Below are 15,879 nucleotides of genomic sequence, written 5' to 3'. Positions count from 1 at the left end.
CCCACTCCGCAGACCCAGAGTATGAACTGTCCTCCCTAGATCTTTCTACACCACTTCGATTCTGAGAAGCTCCCGCCCAGGAGCCACTGCTCCCCGGCCATGACCTGCACTGAAAAACATGATTTGGACACCACACTCCGCCTTGGCACCGTGCCGAAGAAGATCTTGAAGCCAATGCACTCTGCGTTGACCGTTACCACTGCGACACCGACCGCTGCATTGAAATGTCCTTTGGAGCGAAAACCTTCGACGTCAAAACCATGCTCTGCTCCAACGACCCTGTACTGAAATCATCGGCATCGAGACCGACTTCTTCCACCGCCCATCAACTTCACTTTCATCCACACATTAGATTAATTCTTGCCCTGAAAGAGCCATTGAATACAGATGGATCCAAGTGGAAGCTTAGCTTCAATGAAGCACTCTATCTACAGCCACTGCCCAGAGCAGGAAGAGGTATGACAAAGCCATTAGCCCTCTGCCATCGTCCACTTACATCCTCTTTTCTCCTCCTCTTCCTTCTACCACTTCATCACCCCCTTTCTGCCTACTGACACCCTTTCATTCACTCCACAGGAGTCACCACTTTCCAGGTTTGGGGAACATAGTGCAGGGGACCCAGGGAAACCTTATGAGACACATCCACAGAATAATACTTGGGATCTTTACAGCATGAATCCTCCAGGGTACACGGACCCTGACCTGTATTCCACCCGTCCCTCCCGCCCAGGTGACACTCCCTCCTACCACGAGGTACTCAGCGCAGCGGCCTCATTCAGTAAAGTGGAGATGCTACTGAGGAGGATTTCCTACTGATTTGATTTGATTTAGGATTTATAAAGTGCCAGAATCACTCCCCAAGGGGTATTTCCGCGCTAGCGTACTGCTTTACTCGGCCAGAGAAAGAACAGATCAAAACAATGTAGTCTTCGGATGCCTACGAAAGTGCAGGTATTCAGAACACTCCCGCAAATGGATTGGTAATTGGTTCCAGAAGGTAGGGGCTAAATGGAAGAAAGCTTTCCCACGTACCTGAGATTTTTTACAGCGTGGGACCACAAGTAGAGATTTGGCCATTGACCTTAGTGTCCTGGGAGGCTGGTATTTCTTGAATTTCTCTGCCAAATATCTGTGGCCTTTACCATTTTGAGATTTATGCACAATGCAGTAGATCTTAAAACTGATCCGCTTACGCACTGGCAGCCAATGCAATCTCTGCAAAAGGGGAAGGTAGGGAGTAAGGGACGGAGCGTTGACGACCAGTCGGGCAGCGGTGTTTTGGACCACTTGCAATTTGTTCAATGATGCTTCACTGGCTGAGATCAGCAGAGCATTTCAGTAGTCTAGGCGACTTAGTACTAGTGACTGGATAAGGAATTTCCGAGTGGACAAGGGGAGAAAGGCAAATACTCTTTGCAGAAGGCCTAGAGCATGGAAGCAGGCGCCAATGGTGGTAGAAGCCTGTTCCTTCATAATTCATTTCTGGTCCAGGGGGACATCTAGATTTTTGGACCACGGTCTTGGGCTCTGGTGCGGATCTCAATTCCGTTGGCCACCAGCTCAGAGACCATCTCAAAGGGGCATCACCAAACAGCATAATTTCCATTTTTCCCGCATTGAGCTGGAGAAAATTGTGCGGCATCCAGCTGGCAATGGCTTTCAGACCTTCTGAGAAGATGGACAGAGCATTGGGGTCGTGTTTATCGAAGGATAACAGGAGCGGAGTATCATCAGCATAGGAGATAGGTATAAAATCTAACTTCCTAAGTAAGCCTGCCTAAGGAGCAACACAGATGTTAAATAAAATGGGACTAAGACAGGATCCCTGGGGAGTCAGTTCCGTGGTCACAGAGCGGAAGGGGCCTAGATTGATGGTCTGAGTTCTATGCTAGAGGAAACTCAGCATCTATTGTAAGGCTGTTCCTTGAATCCCAATTTCACTGAGTCTCCTGACCAGGATTTGGTGCGAGACTGTGTTGAAAGCCACCGACAGGTCAAGCAGCACAAGTAGAACTGCCTGTCCGTTGTCCAAAGACTGTCTGTTATCCGTGACGGCAATCAGGGCTGACTCTGTACTATGCCTGGGTCTAAAACCAAACTGAGATGAATCAAGACAGCCGAATGCCATGACAAAGTCCGAGAGATGTTTATTAATATGTTTTTCTAAAATCTTGCTCAGGAGAGGTAGCAGTGAAGTAGGTCGATAGTGGCCTGGTCACGCATTGGAGCCTTAAGATTCTTATGTATATGAGTTATTTGTGCTGCCTTCCACTCAGTAGGGACTTGACCTTTGTTTAGTGAGAGGTTGAGAATGGAACAGATAGGGGTAGCGAGCTGTTTGGATAGTAGTGAGGTGATCCTTCCCAGGATTATATCAAGGGGTGAGCCTGATGGAAATCCTTTCTTCCTCTCAGCCTTCCATGCAATACCTGCCAGAAGTGCGATTGAAGGCTATTTCCGAGAACATTGGATCAAGAAACCACTTGGTCAAGCTTCCACACCAATTTAATAATATAAAAATATAGTTTATGATCAAAGTAAAGCTAAAATGGCTCTAACTTGGCAAATCATTGTCTATGCCTCTATTCTTCTGCAACCTCAGGAATGTAAAAGCCTAAAGCTAATGTGGTTGCTGCAGAAAGTGTGATACCATCTTTTCATATGGAGACTTTCACTTTGTGTTTAATATAATTGGATTGCTGGCACAGTAACTTTTAAAAATTTGACCTTTTGTGCTATTGAGGGACAGAAAATTACATGGATATTTGTTTTACGATGGAATTTCAAATATAATTTAGCATAAAATGTTTATTAATTGTATAATGCTTTTTATTTATTCATTTTTTGGCCAGTGCGTTTCTATGAGGGTGTGGTGGAATTGTGCTTGACTGCTGCAGAAAAGAAGGATCCTCAAGGCCTTGCGCTCCATTTCTATAAAAATGGAGAACCAGAGGAGGATGTTGTGGGTCTACAGGCTTTTCAAGAACGGTATGTTGTTTAACTTTATTTTGGGATGTCTATACTGGAATAACAAATTTTAATTGAGTCCCTAAAGAGAGGAGTGGCCCCGAATATGTCGAGCATTGCCTGACGAAGTAGTCCTACCTGTGAGGCATTTGCCCACCGTACAGAAAACTCCAGATGGAACTTCTCCATGACAGATTTTAGTGTGAAGGAGGAACAAGATTCCGGCGTCCGCAGGAGATTTTTGATTTTTAACACCAAAAATGTCTTATTTTAGCTGTCTACATCCTAAAGATGACCCTGTTTTAATGCTAGTCAGTGGGGAAAATACATTACTGCGATTTCTTTTTTTTCTTTTTATTTCTTTTCATTTTCTCCTTTTTGCCTTTTAAAAGAAAAATGTTGGCATGTACACCCCAACGAATTTTTGGTCACTCCCAACAACTTTATCTTCTGCCCTATGTCTGTTTTTCTGCTTTTGTATAATGGATGGATTCTTTGCAGATACTTACCAGATAGATGGGTGTGGCAGCCCAGCATATTACAGTGAGATCTAGCCAGAACATATCACATTTTCCCTGTTTGTGCCCTATGAATTGGGCTTTAGTTTTGGCTGCAAGACAATTAGGCTAGATAAAGGTTTTATAAGCTTATTCTGTCGATATGTTGGAAAAGGGGTGCAACCTAAAACATATTTTTACAAAAAATATTGAAAAAAACTGAATCGGGAAGTTTTCACAGTAGGTCTAGACTGATTTGTGGGAAAGTCCAAAAATAACTAGAAGTAATCACAGTTTAAGGTAAGGCAAACTGCTTATTTCCAACTGTTGTTAGATGTCCAAAAAAGGGGAAGCTTTGCTTTCTAGTAGTTACCGTGTATCAATGATTGGTATTAAAATCAGTTGTATCTCGTCACAATCCTTATGTCCCTTTTTAGGTCTCGGCTGCGAAAGGCTGCGCTTGCGCAGTCTCGCTCCGAGATTTAATGAGTTTGAGTGACTTTGAGAAGAGGGGCTTGAACCCGCCCCTCTTCTTCCCTGTTCTCCATTGGCTGGCCTAGTAAATGCTGGCCAGCCATTGGAGAAGAGGTCCCGTCACTCTAATCCTGCCCCGTCCTTTTCGGATCGGGGGGCGTGTTTTTTGCGAGAAGTCTCAGGGAGGAGACAACAGCAAAAAGCGCCCCCCAATCCGAAAAGGACACTCCCTTTCTCCGAGGCATTTTCTGCTGTGCCTCGGAGAAAGGCGGTGGTGTGTCATCCCCGTCCACTTGGATATCCGTGCTAAACTCACACTTCTTCACTCGTATAAAAGATAGTGGAAAGGGTTTCGCAAAGTCAGTCAAAAGTGCAGCCTGGTTTTAGTCTTAATAAACCGTTCGGTTAATCGAAGGATTGTTGGCTTCATTTATGCAATTTTAGAGTAACTGTAGACTCGGAAAGGTGCACGTGTTTTGCTAACGTTATTTCTTGAGATGTAAACAGCGTTACTGGAGATTAAGGCAGTCATTTTCAGCTTTTTAAAAATACACTTATGCATACGTGTAAATAAATATGCACATGCATATATGATGTGACTATTCCAGCTACACATGCAATTTTGCACGCAGTCCTTGAAGACCCGCAGGGCGGGGCTATATGCGCGCTATCTTGAAAAGGGCACATACGTGGCAGCGCATTCCTGCTCCACCCCCACCTTCAATACAACCTCTCCAGAGCCGTGGTTTCCCCTCCTTCTGCTCGTCCACGATGCGGGAAAATGACCCATCCTCGCAGCCTGCAGTGCACCATGGAAACTGCTGTTTTTTGTGGAAACGGTAGCCACAGTAAAGTTATTCGACTCTGTCTCCTTTCCTTTGAAAACAGAATACATGTATGTTTGGTGAAACAAAACGAAGTTAGGGATGTTTTAGATCTACAGCGTCGACAAGATGCCCGGTCGAAATTCAGACTTTTGGCTTCAGTCGAGATGTGGGAAGCTGGTTTTTAACAGTCTGTTTTCATTAAATGCAGCATCCGATAGTTTATTTCAGTGCGTTCAGTAGTGGTATTTAGAGTAACTGTAGACTCGGAAAGGTGCACGTGTTTTGCTAACGTTATTTCTTGAGATGTAAACAGCGTTACTGGAGATTAAGGCAGTCATTTTCAGCTTTTTAAAAATACACTTATGCATACGTGTAAATAAATGTGCACATGCATATATGATGTGACTATTCCAGCTACACATGCAATTTTGCACGCAGTCCTTGAAGACCCGCAGGGCGGGGGTATATGCGCGCTATCTTGAAAAGGGCACATACGTGGCAGCGCATTCCTGCTCCACCCCCACCTTCAATACAACCTCTCCAGAGCCGTGGTTTTCCCTCCTTCTGCTCGTCCACGATGCGGGAAAATGACCCATCCTCGCAGCCTGCAGTGCACCATGGAAACTGCTGTTTTTTGTGGAAACGGTAGCCACAGTAAAGTTATTCGACTCTGTCTCCTTTCCTTTGAAAACAGAATACATGTATGTTTGGTGAAACAAAACGAAGTTAGGGATGTTTTAGATCTACAGCGTCGACAAGATGCCCGGTCGAAATTCAGACTTTTGGCTTCAGTCGAGATGTGGTAAGCTGGTTTTTAACAGTCTGTTTTCATTAAATGCAGCATCCGATAGTTTATTTCAGTGCGTTCAGTAGTGGTATTCAAACTCCTTAATGCCCCCCAGTGTTAAAAAAAATCCCCAAAACTGTACCCCCCTCCGGAAATTTTCACAATGTGATCATCAGCAATAGGGGCGGGGAGGTTTGGAGAATATTCAGAATCCATTCCCTTTTGACACCTACTCCCAGCCAGATATAAATAACAACAAATGTTAGTGATGGCCAATTACTACTTGTTTTTTTTCTCAGCTTAAAACAAAGCACTGTTCTTAGCCTGATGCTTCTTTTAATCACTGCCCCCCCCCCCCCCCCCCCTTGAAGACCCCTGGGGTACAGTAAGATTCAAGCCTTTGAAATCCAACAGGTGCTAGCCTGCTGTTTTATGGTCTGGCTTTGTTTTAATTAGGCAGAGTTTTATATATTTATATACATATATTACATTTGTCGCTATGAGAGGAGACTTGCTGACTTTACACTCCCATGTTTACGGTGACCCATGTGTTATAAATCCCCGGGAAACGCAGGCTCTGATGCAGCATTGCCGGGCTCGTGCCGCCAAATGAGTAGATTAATGAACACCAGTATGCCGCACCATGCTGTCGTGGAATGCAGTTTGCTAACATGGCCAGCCTTGAAGGGGTCTCCCCCGTTTGAATTATGATGTACTTGCAGGCAACATTAGCAATGCATTGTGGGAACAGTAGTCATGCAATGAGATGTTTGACTTGACATTTTGTTTTGAATTAACAAAGTGGCTGACTACGTACCCTGGCGGCTACACCATTCACCATCTACTCGGGCTGTTTTATTTTACGAGCGAACGCAAGAAACCGCACTAGACTGTGATGCGGGTGCAAGGGAGGGAGGTACGCAACCCCGTCTATGCTGAACATTCCATCAAGCCTGTTTGAAAGTTTAGAAACGGAATATGACCCCACAACTAGTTTTGTGGGGTCTTACCCGGGCTGAATATGAGTGAATTGGTGCCAGCATGTCACCTCTAGCTGTTATTCACTGCATTGCGATGCATAGGCAATACGAAGTGTAACTATGTGACCAGCATGACGATTTAGACATTATGGCCTCGATTTTTGGATATTGTATAGCAACATGAAAATGTTTATTTTTTAATTATGCTGGTGTTTATTTACATTGAATCTGCTGTACTCGAGTGGTGTGGGTAACACTGAGTGTACATTGACAATTGTTGATGCATCACGATATGCTTCATCAGGGTTTCCCACCAGTATAAAAAACACTTTTGATTCCGTAGCGCAACATGATACCCCACGGAGCGAGTTAGATTGATGAAATGCACTGGCCGGGTGATTCGCAGAAGCAACGCTTCCGTTCCGTGTACATGATGGAAGTCTGTGACTCTGCGCCTAAATACTCCTTTCTGGCGATTTGTTTTCCCTCAGTACGATGACTGTTTTCCAGTTCGTCTGCATTTTAGCATTTGTGGTTTATATAGGGCCAATCACTGGGTTAACCGGTTTCTAAGCTCCCCCAAGGCGGACAGATGACATATGGAGACAAAGGGGTCTTCTCTCGATCGCACATTTGGTCTGGAGGGGAAGCCGAGATTTGAACTCTGGCCTTCAACTACATTCATAGATCTGTTTGGTCTTGAGCCGCGCCCTCAGGGCAGCAATAAATACGATATGGCGAGAGGCTAAAGTGCAACACATTAGTCCCGTGTTATCCTATTTGGGGAACTTTCAATATATCCCAAAATATTCTAGGTCTGGGGCTAGAATAGTAAACAGGGCGATTTTGGGGACTGTAGCACTTTACCAAATATGGCAGAGGGGCAGTCACAAGGGAGGTGCAGTAGGGGTCATATGACACAGACCCTGTTTTTTTGCTTCAGGGCCAGGGCTTGAAGTATTCTGGGTCCTGCCGGTGGTCAGCGCAGACAATTCTAACAAGCATTTACAATGCAACGGTCTCGGCATTGTTAAAGTTAGAGCTATTGGCATTGCTCATCACATTATTTTTGTTTATGTTTTTAAAACATGTAAAGAAACGGCATTGTTATTTACAATGTCAATAGCTTAATCTGTGTGTGGGTGCAAATGCAATAGGTCTCGCATTTGAGAGTGACTAAGCTATTGACATTGTAAATAACAATGCCGTTTCTTCAAATGTTTTTAAAACATAAACAAAAAAGATGTCATGAGCAATGCCAATAGCTCTAACTTTACTGATGCCGAGACCATTGCATTGTAAATGCTTGTTTTACAGCTGACTTAAAGGGAGGACAGGATGGTTAGTGCTGCAATTGAATAAAAAATAAATCCTGTTCATTTTGTTATTGGATATGAAAGCGGTTTTTCTAATGAAAGCAATCAGGAAGGTGAATATGCAGTGTAAAAATGATTGAGGATGATGGAGGAGGCAGATAAAAGGAAACATAGGACATTTAACATAGCAGTAGAAATTGAGAGTCCATTGAGGTGGGGTGGCACAGTATTGAGGTAATTAGGTTGGCCCAGGTAGTTAGAAGATCTTGTCAAACGTTCATGGTATACAAACTGACCACAAAGCACAAAATAGTGAAAACATTCAAAGGCAGTGTAGTACTGTGTTGTGTTTGCACATGCATCAGAATATCACTTGCTATTTCAGTTTTAATTTCTTGTATTTCAATAGTTCGTTATTTTATTTTCTGTTAGAGGTTTTTATATTGTATTCATGCTGTCTTTTGCCTACTTAAATACAAATAATGAACCAATCTTTTTGGTACCCATACTGAAAAACATTTGTGCCAACAGTAGATGTTCATTTTGCAAACCATCACTAGATTGGTTATGTCTTCAGTAGGTGAATAGTTGTCACTAGGGTGACATTCAACCATTTGTGATTTTTTAGCTAAAAAGACTGGACTTCCTGAGACTTGTAGGACACATTTCTAATTGGCAAACTCAAATAAAATCCTACCCTGCTTTCTGTCTAAACTTGCTGTGAGTCGCCCTAATCAAATGGGACAGGTTGATACCTATACAGCAACATACTGTAAGCATTACAACCTGATAATCCTTTTTTTTATATCATGTTATTTAGGTTTTAACAAATAACAAGGTATACATCACATACGACATATCTCAAGTTTAGAATATGAAACATATCCTGTATCAAAGAAGATAGGTCAGGTAATAAGATGTATAAAATGTAAACATAAGGGACATTACTCCACGATCCCTGGATTTAGAGAGAAAGAATGTTACAGATGAACAGCATTGCTAACATCAATACAGGATGAAAACGTAATGTATAGCCTTAATTATGACTAAACCAACAAAAGTTACAAACATTTATCTGGAATGTGTTCTGTTCTGAGACAACTGTATACGAAGAGATATCGAAATTGACAGCTATTAATGTAGGGACCCTAAATGCCGTCAAAGATCTCTACTTGATCATTCAATTTGTAAATCAAGCATTTATGTAGTGCCATTTGCATCATGGCCTTAAACCATTCTCTAATGTAGCGGGGGATGGAAGATTTCCAGTGTCTTAAGTAGTAGACTTTAACCACTACTAAAACTGAGTCCAGTCACCACCACATTTTATGATTTGCGAGTCCTGTTATACCTCCTGAGCCCTGGAAGAGGACTAATTCAGGCGAGGGGAAAATCCTATGATCCATTGTTCTCTTGAAGTGATTTCCAACAGCACTGTATTAATGGGCCATTACCAGAGTTAGTGAATCATCTCATGTAGACATTTGTATCTCCAGCTTGTGGAGGATCCAGAGAGTTTAGCTCTGTAACGTTTCTCTGGAGACCAGAGCCAGTCATGTATACTCATGAAGTAGCTAAAATCCAGTCTGGATTGACTTGCACTTCAGTTGTGGTTATAGAGAAGGTCCCCCACGTCTTCCTCAAAGTATTTTTGGGTCGTTTTTGTTGGCATTTGTGTTGTATAAATTCAAAGAGGTTGTCTATAAGTGTTTTGTACAAGTTCAAGACAAAATTCCTGTACAACACTTCCTTCCCTGTTTAGTTAGGTAGGAATGTAGAGTAAATTCTTGTAAGTTAGGCAGGTGTGATCTCATGGCTTTTAGCAGACATGATTGAAACTGAAGGTATTTCCACAAATGGTTTCAAGGGGTCTACAATTCTTAAATGTTAAATCTTTTCCTAGGCCACATTTTTGACACTTAGGCCAGTTAAGTGAGTGACACTTCAACCAGTAGGCTTCTGTTATGTTTGACTGGGGTCTGTAAGTTCCAGCGTTCATTTTGACTTTGATGTTTATGACCTTGGATCCAGGCACTGATGGATACTGCTATGATCAAGTTGGTTTGTTCAGCATCCGAGAGTAGAATATTTAAGGACAGATCACACTGTTTTGGATATGACTCTATAAGAACCCAGTCAGGTGTTTCCAAGTCTAAGTTGAAGTGGTATACGCAAGTTGTGAGAGGTGTTGGGCCATGCAGTAGATTTCAATTTTTGGAAGTCATAGGCCACCTGTAATGGCTGTGGCATGTAAACTGGTGATGCAAGCCGTGGGATGTGGCCTTGCCATGTATATGCTTTGATTCAACCGTCTAATTTTCTCAGGTGTAAACGAACAGTGACTGATTACATGCCAAGGACATAGTTGTATCTTGGAGTTACCACCATTCTAATTGTCTGTACTGTACCTCATATTGAGAGCAATGGCTTATCCCACTTGAGGAACTCTCTTTGCATTTGGTATAATCCATATTTCTACTCACTAAAATACTTGAATATTTCAGTTTTTAGATTACCCATTTGAAGGGTTAGTCACCCAAGGAAATAGATGTGGTGTATTTAGACACAAGTAGGGCTTCAGTCCTTTTTATAACCATAGACAATTGAAATATTCGAATGGTGGACATTTGAGCAGGAGTTGACATTCTGGGTGAGGAGAGTCCACAGAAAGTCATCCTCATGTTACATTAGCTTTAACTGTCCTGCTGCTGTCGGAATGCCCATAACAGCCTCTATTGATTTACCCTCTGTTGCTAGAGGCTGTAAAGCAATTAGAAACAGTAACAAGGGTAAAGAGCCAGCTTGTCAAGTGCCTCTCCTGATGTGTATTTTAGTGGATAGGAACCCTTTACAACTAATCCTAGCAGTAGGGCCTTCATATAGCCATGTCATCATAGTTCTGAAATTCAGCAGTGCCTGCTTTGGTCACTGCCCTAAAGAGGTAGCCCCACTCCATTCTGTCAAAGGTCTTCCCGTTATCGAGGGAGAGGGCTACCTTTTCACCTGCGTCATTCCTGTATTTCCATAAGAGGTACATAAGTGTGCACAGCCAAAAGCCCACTTGCTTTTCATGAATCAGGGCTGGTATTACCTTTTTAGGTCTCGCCTGCATTGCAGCGCATGCGTTGCTCGCTGGCGAGAAATTTTGTGGGAGAGGGATTTCAGTAAAGGGCTTTAAGCCCCGCCCCTCAATTCCATTAGCCGGCGTCACCGTTTATGCTAAACGGTGGCCTGCCATTGGAAATGAGGTTTTTTTGTGGAAGCCCTTTCGACTCCGATCCGACTGGGTCGCCTGCTTTGCTGCTGTCGCAAAGCACTTTCTTATTTTTATGGGGCCATGTGTTTATAATTAGAAAACATGGCCCCATAAAGACGAGATATCGATTCTTGTTTTTTTAATCCTCAGCACGCCATGCACGCTTTCAGTTTTAGTTGGGCTGCACGCACCACTTGTTAATTTTACAGAAAGAGTTACCATGCTGTTTTTTATGCATTCGTTCCTGCACAGGTACTCTCGACTTGAGTTGTCTCAGGCTGAAGTCGAAAGCGTGGGAGTCTTCTACATTGTGAAGACAGAGAAGGGAGAGACAGGCAGCTAAAGAAGAGCCATACCTCTCCGGGGTGCAGGAGAGCTGAAAGAGATGTAAGTGTTTATTGACCAATCAGCAAATTTAAAGGCTGCGTTGGAGCCAGTAACACACTTTACAAGACAACCAAACCAGTTGCGCAAGTTCAGGGACGGCTTCGTTAAGTTAGTTATTTACTTAGGGAAGAAGGAAAGGGTTTCCAGATCAATAATTCAAGTGTCCTGCTGGCGCTGTGATGCTTTGAATTTACATATGAAATTACCTGCAACACGTAATTACCAAATTAAATTCAACCACAAGTGTTGCAGCTCCCCCTGATGACAAAGTGGTCTCCCCTCGATGGCCGATAGTTTTAGTTTCAACCGAGCAGCCTTGCTTTATAGACATGCATTTTGGAATCTGGAGTGTACACAATGCGGGGTAAAATGGCATAGACGGGGGAATACGTTATTGGGAAAATACTTCATCTGTGTGATTTAATTTGCACAACCGCAGACAAAAGCTTGCACTGGAAAGGAAGCTAAGAAATTAAAGCCTTGGTCCGAATGGTCTACGATTGTCAAACTTCGACGCGAGCACTGAATGCCTCAGTCCGTACAAGTGACAGTTGCAGGGAGAAGATATGTAAATAACAACAGAAATGCCGCAGCACTTGAAACCCTGCCTGCAGGCAAGGCAACGTGAGTACATCCAAGAACCGTGCTTTATTGCATCTGAAGGGAACAGAGGCAACAATGCTTATTGTTCACGCCAAATAAATTACTCCGCTTTTAAAACCTAACATGTTATAGAAATCTTGTACAAAGGAGATTACATCCCGACAGGACACCGTCCATGAGCCTAGAGCCACGAAGCAGTGGCATCCTCAACTCCTCCAGCCGCGTGTGTATGAAGCCGCCATTTTGTACCCGGCAGGCTGAACCACTGCACAAAGGCACTGAGGGGCAGGTTGCGAGTTTGGCAGACAGGGTTCTCAGTCCGAAATGTGATGGAGCACCCTGTCTGACAAACTCTGTCCGCCTGCCTTATGTAGAATCGAACGGACTGGAGCCTGTCCTTAACAGTGTCCCCTTTGACCCTCTCGACTGAAAGTTTCCTAGATGGCCTGAGGGAGTGCTGGCTGGCAGAGCAAGGGATGCACTGCTTACCTTTTAAGGGTGGACTGCCCGATGCCCTGATGGAGACGAACAGAAAAACAACATTAATGATCTGCACACCAAGGGAAAGAACTCCCAGGGCATGGGGTCCACCTGTCATCAAGTTTTCTTTTGAAAAAGAAAAGGTTTGGTGGGTGACCGTCCACCAAACATTTAGTACCTTCAGCGGAACTGCTGTGATATGGTTCTATCTGAAAGAAACACGTTAGTTAGATTCCTCACCTTAGAATATCCCCAGGCGTCAGACTGGATCCGGAAGATTTTTCGTCAGCAATACCCCTTGCACGTCGCTAGGCGTCGTCTGAGGCTCCGCGTCCGTCGGCGTCGTGCGCCGGAATGACGTCGTCGGAGTACTTAGACGCCGCCCTCGCGCGCTGACGTCAGTTATTCTTTTTTCCGCGCCAGTAAGCGCAGATCCGGGAGAGCTATCCCTTTAGTCAATTTTTGACTAACTTTTTTGACTCTTTTTGGTCAATTCTCGACTCTGGTGCCGGTAGGATGCCTGGTTTCAAGGCCTGCGACGACTGTCACCGACTGATGTCGGTGACCGATCATCACCGCCGGTGCCTGTACTGCTTGGGCCTCGACCACGACGCGGCGTCGTGCTCCGATTGTATGGCCCTGACCTCGAAAGCTAGGCGGGAGCGGTCCCGCAAGCTTCTCGAGCTTCGCCACTCGGCTCCGTGTCGCTCTCGATCCCGGTCCAGGAGGAGGTCCAAGGATCGGTCGCGGAGCCGCACTCTACATCGTCACTCGTCTGGCTCGAAGTCTTCGGGTAAGTCGAGGCAGTCCAAGAAGCGACACTGCTCTTCGGACTCTCCTCGCCGGTCGCGCGACTCGGCCGAGGGTCCGGGTGGTTCCACCCCCGCGGCTCCGCAGGAGCCACGCAAGTCCCCATACCCGACGGTCCCTGGGACTGACGCGACGCCGGCGGAGGTCAGTGCCTTCCTCTCGGCCATGAGGAGCCTGGCCCCGCCGTCGACGCCCGCTGGCGCGCCTTCGGGCCCCATGGACTCGACTGGGCGACCTCGCATGCCGGCGGCTCCGGCCCCGGCGCCGTTGGAGGCTCCGGCCCCGCCGCCGCAGGTCCCCGAGGGGCCCGAGCCTGGGCCCCCGTCGACGCCGGTCGACCTAGTTACGCCTCCTCCGCCGTCGCGGACACCGATACCACCCCCGACTCCGGTCGACGTCGATCCCCGGTTCAGCCCCTGTCTAGTCCCGACGCCGATGCGGCGCCGCCCGACGCCGCATCCGACGCCGCTAGGGACACATATTGTCTATCGACCGGCTCCGATCATTCCTCCTGTTTACCAGGAATCGGATGACGGGGGCGACTGGGAGGGGTCTGATGACCCTATGGACCTTCAGAGCCAACTTGCACAGGACTGGGCAGATGAACTGGGGGAGGCCAGTGGGTTGGATACCTCTCCGGACACTGGATTCATCTCTCCTCCGACTGTGGCTTCGGAGGAGGGTGCAGCTTTTTCTGTGGTGCTGCGCAAGGCGGCCGAAGCCCTTGGGCTTGAGCTGCCTGCCGTGGCTGTGAGGACTAACATCCTCACTGAGGGGCTTCAGTCTGCCGCATGCTCCACTGAGCCTCTGCTGCCATTCAATAAGAGGCTGTTCTCTTCGCTCAGTATGGGCCTGCGGTCTTTGAACACCGCCGGTGGAGGACGTGCTGCCACTGTGCCCGGAGGAGGCCCGGGCGCGGCTTTCTTCGGCCCTGGCCGATGGGAGAGATGCAGCGCGCCATGCAATCCGATGTGGACTCGACACTACGGACTCGCTAGGTAGGGCGATTTCTACCACGGTGGCGCTTCGACGTCACGCCTGGCTGCGGTCCACGTCTTTTTCAGGGGATGTCCAGAGCACCCTCATGGACATGCCTTTTGATGGCGCTCGCCTTTTTGGTGACAAAGCGGACAGTACGCCTTTCCGCCTATACCACTTCTGCCCAGAGTGCTGAAGAAGATCAAGCGCGACCGGGCCCAAGTCATCTTGATGGCTCCGGATTGAGCACGAAGGTACTGGTATCCCGAGCTACTCAGTATGTTGACCGATCCTCCGATACGTCTGCCCCTTCGGGAGGATCTTCTGTCGCAGCAGCAGGGGACGGTCCTCCACCCGAACCTGTCCAGCCTCCACCTCCATGCGTGGAGATTGAGCGGCGGCAGTTGATGCCATTTGACTTGCCTCCTGAAGTCTGTGATATCATTCTGGCAGCCAGGCGTCCCTCCACAAAGACGGTATACGCCTGCCGGTGAAACAAATTTGTGGCATGGTGCACAGCAAAGGCTGTGGATCCCCTCTCCGCCCCTCTTTCTGAGGTTCTCCTCTTTCTTTGGCCCGGCAGGGCTCTGCACTGGGCACCTTGAAAGGTTATCTTGCTGCTCTCTCTGCCTTCTTACGGCTTCCAGATCAGCCCTCTCTTTTCAAGTCCCCTGTAGTGTCACGCTTTCTTAAAGGCATTACTCACACATTCCCTCCTGTCCCTTTCGTAATGCCTCAGTGGGACTTGAATCTTGTCCTGACATTCCTGGTGTGCGCTCCCTTTGAGCCTCTTCACAATTGTCCTCTTCGTCTTCTCACTCTTAAGACAGCTTTCTTGGTAGCCATCACCTCGGCTAGACGGGTGAGTGAGCTCCAGGCTCTATCGTCCAAGCCTCCTTTTCGATCTGTTCATCCGGACAAGGTTGTCCTTCGGCCTCGTCCTTCCTTTCTACCGAAAGTGGTGACCCCTTTTCATCTTGGGCAATCTGTCACCTTGCCCACCTTCTTTCCGCCTCCGCATCCTTCCAAAGAGGAAGAGCGGCTCCACCGTCTGGACCCAAAACGTGCGCTCTCCTTTTATTTGGACCGCACTAAACAGATCCGAGTGGACGACCAGCTTTTCGTTGGCTACGTGGGTGCAAAGAAGGGAAAAGCTGTGCACAAACGGACCATCTCCCGGTGGGTTGTCTTGTGTATAAAAATCTGTTATTCCTTGGCAAAAACGGAACCGCCTGTTGGGCTGCGCGCCCATTCTACTCGGGCCACAGCGGCTACTACTGCTTTGGGATGGGGAGTCCCTTTGCAGGACATCTGGCAGGCGGCAACATGGGCTTCGCTGCACACGTTTGCCAGGCATTATTGCCTAGACAGCCAAGTCCGGAGGGATGGCTTCTTTGGCCGTTCTGTCCTCCAGGACTTTCTGATGTGATCTTGGTTCGCAGACCCACCACCGGGGTTGGTATTACTTGGGTATCTATTCTAAGGTGAGGAATCTAACTAACGTGTTTCTTTCAGAT

General features: G+C 46.5%; 1 protein-coding gene across 2 annotated transcripts in view; it reads left to right on the top strand.

Annotated features, from left to right (window-relative positions):
• Positions 1–15,879, top strand: part of NUP155 (nucleoporin 155) — a 711,261-nt gene that overhangs the window by 321,864 nt on the left and 373,518 nt on the right. For both annotated transcript variants that reach the window (XM_085631101.1, XM_085631098.1), the window contains one exon: positions 2,853–2,988. In XM_085631101.1, coding sequence (XP_085487227.1) covers positions 2,853–2,988 — 136 coding nt within the window. The remainder of the gene's footprint in view (positions 1–2,852; positions 2,989–15,879) is intronic.

This window comes from Triturus cristatus, chromosome 2_1 (assembly GCF_964204655.1).
Source record: "Triturus cristatus chromosome 2_1, aTriCri1.1, whole genome shotgun sequence".
NCBI classification, from domain to species: domain Eukaryota; kingdom Metazoa; phylum Chordata; class Amphibia; order Caudata; family Salamandridae; genus Triturus; species Triturus cristatus.
The sequence above is the reverse complement of the archived record's forward strand: the minus strand, read 5'-3'. Positions and strand labels throughout refer to the sequence as shown.